Source organism: Boleophthalmus pectinirostris, unplaced genomic scaffold (assembly GCF_026225935.1).
Source record: "Boleophthalmus pectinirostris isolate CB_2022bp ecotype Guang Dong unplaced genomic scaffold, ASM2622593v1 HiC_scaffold_9, whole genome shotgun sequence".
NCBI classification, from domain to species: Eukaryota; Metazoa; Chordata; class Actinopteri; order Gobiiformes; family Gobiidae; genus Boleophthalmus; species Boleophthalmus pectinirostris.
This window is the reverse complement of record NW_026571541.1, coordinates 39,801,626-39,806,625: the sequence shown is the minus strand read 5'-3', so window position 1 is coordinate 39,806,625 and position 5,000 is coordinate 39,801,626. Positions and strand designations below refer to the sequence as shown.

The 5,000-nt window shown below is 60.2% G+C and overlaps 1 protein-coding gene across 1 annotated transcript in view; it reads left to right on the top strand.

The window, feature by feature from the left end:
- Nucleotides 1-5,000, top strand: part of ece2b (endothelin converting enzyme 2b) — a 31,332-nt gene that overhangs the window by 4,689 nt on the left and 21,643 nt on the right. The window contains exons 2-6 of the mRNA XM_055166656.1: nucleotides 428-689; nucleotides 2,555-2,764; nucleotides 4,347-4,356; nucleotides 4,583-4,697; nucleotides 4,869-5,000. The exon at nucleotides 4,869-5,000 is cut by the window's right edge and continues 15 nt beyond it. Of these exons, the coding sequence (XP_055022631.1) occupies nucleotides 428-689; nucleotides 2,555-2,764; nucleotides 4,347-4,356; nucleotides 4,583-4,697; nucleotides 4,869-5,000 (729 nt within the window). The remainder of the gene's footprint in view (nucleotides 1-427; nucleotides 690-2,554; nucleotides 2,765-4,346; nucleotides 4,357-4,582; nucleotides 4,698-4,868) is intronic.

Sequence of the window (5,000 nt, the reverse complement as noted above, 5' to 3'; positions counted from 1 at the left end):
AGTTCTGGTTTAGTTCTGGTTTAGTCCTGGTTTAGTTCTGGTTTAGTTCTGTTTGGGCGTCAGTTTAAATAAACTTCACTTCCTGTTTACGCCCCATTTCCTGAACTTCCCGTTTCCGTGACGACGAAGACAAAAGGCGAGACGAGGAGAAAGAGGAGGGGCATGTGGGGGGGCATCAGGGGCACGTGGGGGGCATCAGGGGCACGTGGGGGGGCATCAAGGGGCATGGGGGGGCATCAGGGGCACGTGGGGGCATCAGGGGCACGTGGGGGGCATCAGGGGCACGTGGGGGGCATCAGGGGCACGTGGGGGGGCATCAGGGGCACGTGGGGGGGCATCAGGGGGGCATCAGGGGCACGTGGGGGGGCATCAGGGGCACGTGGGGGGGCATCAGGGGCATCAGGGCGTGACTCTTTGTCTCTTGCAGATGTCTAATTACAAACGGGCGACGCTGGAGGACGAGGATGCGTCAGATGCCCTCCCAGAGTCCGGCTCGAGTCCCGGCGCAGACCCGGAGCAGGACCAGGTGGAGGTGGGCTTCAGGAGGTCCGGTCCGGGGTCCGGTCTGAGGTCCGGTCTGGGTCTGGGCAGGAGGACCCGGCTCGAGGTTCTGCTGGCGGTCCTGCTGCTCCTGTCGCTCCTGTCGCTCTCCGTCTGTGTGCTGCTGCTCGGACTCCAGCTGGGATCAGGTAAGACCGGGGCCAGACCGGGGCCAGACCAGGTCTGGGGCAAGTCTGGGTTTAGGCATAACCCAGGCGTGCTTTAATCCTGATTTAGTCCCGGTTTAGTCCCGGTTTAGTCCCTGTTTAGTCCCGGTTTAGACCTGGTTTAGACCCGGTTTAGTCCCGGTTTAGTCCTGGTTTAGTCCAGTTGTAGTCCTGGTTTAGTCCTGTTGTAGTCCTGGTTTAGTCCTGTTGTAGTCCTGGTTTAGTCCTGTTGTAGTCCTGGTTTAGTCCTGTTCCAGTCTTAGGTCGTTTTCACGCTAGTTCGATTATTTGGTCGCACCAGGCAATAAAATTCACACCGGCAAACGAACCAAAACTGGTTCGATTCACGTGTCTCTGTTTCCCGGTAAAACAGCGATGCTCCAGTTATCAACACCGATGTTCCTGTTAAAACCGCCTGTCGTCCTCATCTCAAATTATCACCATGAACTCATAAAGCAGCAACATGTAGAACTTTGTACAAACTCACCGCATCAGCCCAGAGTTCGGGAAACAGCAGCAGCCAACAGCTCCTCAGGACGGGGCTGGGGTCTGGTCCTTGGTCCTTGGTCTGTTACAGTTCGTTGGTCAGATGGTCCGGAGGCTCCGTCCTCCATGTGCTGGTTCCAAACGGTGGCGAGAAAGACCAGTGCTTGATGGACTGAGTCCGAGCGGGTACGTTCCGTCGTCTGCGCGCTGGTTCCGTGCGGGAAAGCGAGAATGTGCTGTGGACTACAGGTCTGTGCTGCTCCGATTCTCCGCGCTCCAGAATCGTGGCTGGTTCCGAGGTGGTGCAGCATCCGGACAGAAGCGTGAGTCCAGTTCGGTTTGTTCTATGTTGTTCTGAGCGTTTGTCCTCTGTGCATTTGGTTCTTCCCGGGGAAAGTTCTTCCTCAGGTCGAGGCTCCCCGCTCCAGCTCCTCTGAGCCCGGACAGAACCGGAGCCGCTCCCGCTGGTTCTGGACTCTGGTTTGGATCTAGTCCGACTGTATTTCTCACACTAGGCTAAAAACAGGGACTTTTTTAAGTTGTATCAATTGAATGGGCGATTGCCTATTGCCATGAAATTATTTGGTTAATTAAAGCCTAAAATAACAAATGTTGGTCGCTGTGTGATCACGGGGGACACCGGGTCGTCTCTGTGTGTGCAGGTCCTGAACAGGGGGACACACCCCCAACTTTGACTCACTCTGGAGCCACACGTTCACACACTGGTTCTTGCTCTGATCTTCGTGTGTTTCATTCTCTGTATTGGCCATTGTTGGTAAAATGATTCGAAAATGAATCGCGTCTGCGTCTGGACAACAACCTGTTACTGCGCTGGAGTCGTACAGCGTCACTTCAGGCAGAGGAGACGCGTTTCTCCCATGATGCATTTGGAATAGTCCGTTTGTCCATAACGTCTATGGTTTGGACCCGGGTTCGTGTTCACACCAGAGGAACCGCACCAAAGTTGGTCATTTGGTGGATTCAAGCGAACCGAGACCACCTCTTTTTTGAGTCTCGGTCTTGATTTGGTTCGGGTCCGAGTCCGATTGAAGCTTTCACACCAACGCAAACGAACCGAACTAACCACTTTTGGTTCGAATGGACCATTTGGTGCAACAAATACTGTCGGTGTGAAAACACCCTTAGTTTAGTCCTGGTTTAGTCCAGTTGTAGTCCTGATTTAGTCCCGGTTTAGTCCCGGTTTAGACCCGGTTTAGTCCCGATTTAGACCTGGTTTAGTCCCGGTTTAGACCTGGTTTAGACCTGGTTTAGTCCAGTTGTAGTCCTGGTCCTGACCCTGACCCCGGTCCTGGGTCCCGGTCTGGGTCTGGGTCCGGGTCTGGGTCCGGGTGTGTCCTCAGGCTCGTCTCTGTGCGTGACGCGGGCGTGCGTGGCGGTGGCGGCGCAGGTGTCGGAGTCGATGGACCGAACCGTGGACCCGTGTCAGGACTTTTATCAGTTCTCGTGCGGCGGGTGGATCAGGAGGAACCCTCTGCCCGACGGGCGCTCGCGGTGGTCCACCTTCAACAGCATCTGGGAGCAGAACCAGGCCCTGCTCAAGCACCTGCTGGGTACGACCTCTGACCCCGACCCTGACCCTGACACCGACCCTGACCCCGACCCCAGACCCCGACCCTGACCCTGACCCTGACACCGACCCCAGACCCTGACACCGACCCCGACTCTGACCCTGACCCCAGACCCTGACCCCGACCCTGACACTGACCCCGACCCGACCCCAACCCTGACCCTGACACCGACCCTGACCCTGACCCCAGACCCAGACCCTGACCCTGACACCGACCCCACCTGACGACCTGACCCCGACCCCGACCCTGACACCCGACCCTGACCCTGACCCTGACCCTGACCCCAGACCCTGACACCGACCCAGACCTGACACCGACCCCGACCCTGACCCAGACCCTGACCCCGACCCTGACACTGACCCCAGACCCCGACCCCAGACCCTGACCCCGACCCTGACACTGACACTGACCCCGACCCCAGACCCTGACACCGACCCCGACCCTGACCCTGACCCCAGACCCTGACACTGACCCCGACCCTGACCCTGACCGACCCTGACCCCGACCCTGACCCTGACACCCTGACCCTGACCCCGACCCTGACCCTGACCACCGACCCTGACACCGACCCCAGACCCTGACACCGACCCTGACCCTGACCCTGACACCGACCCCAGACCCAGACCCTGACACCGACCCCGACCCCGACTCTGACCCTGACCCCAGACCCTGACCCCGACCCTGACACTGACCCCGACCCTGACCCCGACCCTGACACTGACACCAACCCTGACCCTGACACCGACCCTGACCCTGACCCCAGACCCAGACCCTGACCCTGACCCCAGACCCTGACCCTGACACCGACCCTGACCCGGACCCCAGACCCAGACCCTGACCCTGACCCCAGACCCTGACCCCGACCCTGACCCTGACCCCAGACCCTGACCCCGACCCTGACCCTGACCCCCCCAGACCCTGACCCAGACCCTGACCCTGACCCCGACCCCGACCCTGACCCGACCCTGACCCTGACCCCGACCCCAGACCCTGACACCGACCCTGACCCCAGACCCAGACCCTGACCCAGACCCTGACCCAGACCCAGACCCTGACACCGACCCTGACCCCGACCCCAGACCCTGACCCAGACCCTGACCCCGACCCCAGACCCTGACCCTAGACCCTGACCCCAGACCCTGACCCTGACCCAGACCCTGACCCCAGACCCTGACCCTAGACCCCTGACCCCGACCCTGACCCCAGACCCCTGACCCCGACCCTGACCCCAGACCCCTGACCCAGACCCAGACTTGGATGTGTGACCTCTGACCCCGACCTTAAAAGAGCCGTTTCTACAAAGGTTTTACAAAAATAAACTCTTCTCCTCGTAATAAACCTCCTCGTCTCCTCTTTCCTTGTCTCCTCTCTCCTGTCTCCTCTCTCCTCATCTCCTCTTTCCTCGTCTCCTCTTTCCTCGTCTCCTCCCTCGTTGTCTCCTCTCTCCTCGTCTCCTCCCTCGTCGTCTCCTCTCTCCTTGTCTCCTCTTTCCTCGTCTCCTCTCTCCTAGTCTCCTCTTTCCTCGTCTCCTCCCTCGTCGCCCCCTCTCTCCTTGTCTCCTTAGAGAATGGGACGTTCCTAACCACTTGTGTCCTTGTGTCCTTGTCTCCTGTGTCCTTGTGTCCTCAGAGAATGGAACGTTCCCCGGCGTGGGTCCCGGCGCGGGTCCCGGCGCGGGTCCCGGCGCGGGTCCCGGCGCGGGTCCGGCGCGGGTCCCGGCGCGGGTCCCGGCGGGTCCGGCGCGGGTCCCGGCGCGGGTCCCGGCGCGGGTCCCGGCGCAGGTCCCGGGGGTAACAGCAGCAGCTCCGGGGGCAGTGAGGCCGAGAGAAAGACTCAGGCCTTTTATCTGTCGTGTCTAAACTCGGCCAAAATCGACGAACTCGGAGCCGCGCCGCTCACACAGCTCCTCAACAAGGTCTGGACCAGGACTGGGACTGGACTGGACCTGGACTCGACTGGGACTGGATTGGGACTGGACTGGGACTGAGACTGGGACTGAACCGGGACTGGGACTGGTCCAGACCTGGTCCAGTCTCGGTCCAGTCTCGGTCCGGGTCCGGGTCTGTGAGGTGCCTGTGCTCCTCAGATCGGGGGCTGGAACATCACGGGTCCGTGGGAGAAGGAGAACTTCATGGAGGTTCTGAAGGTGGTGTCAGGTCCCCTCAGAGCTCAGCCCTTCTTCAGCGTCTCAGTGAGCACCGACCCCAAGAGCTCCAAC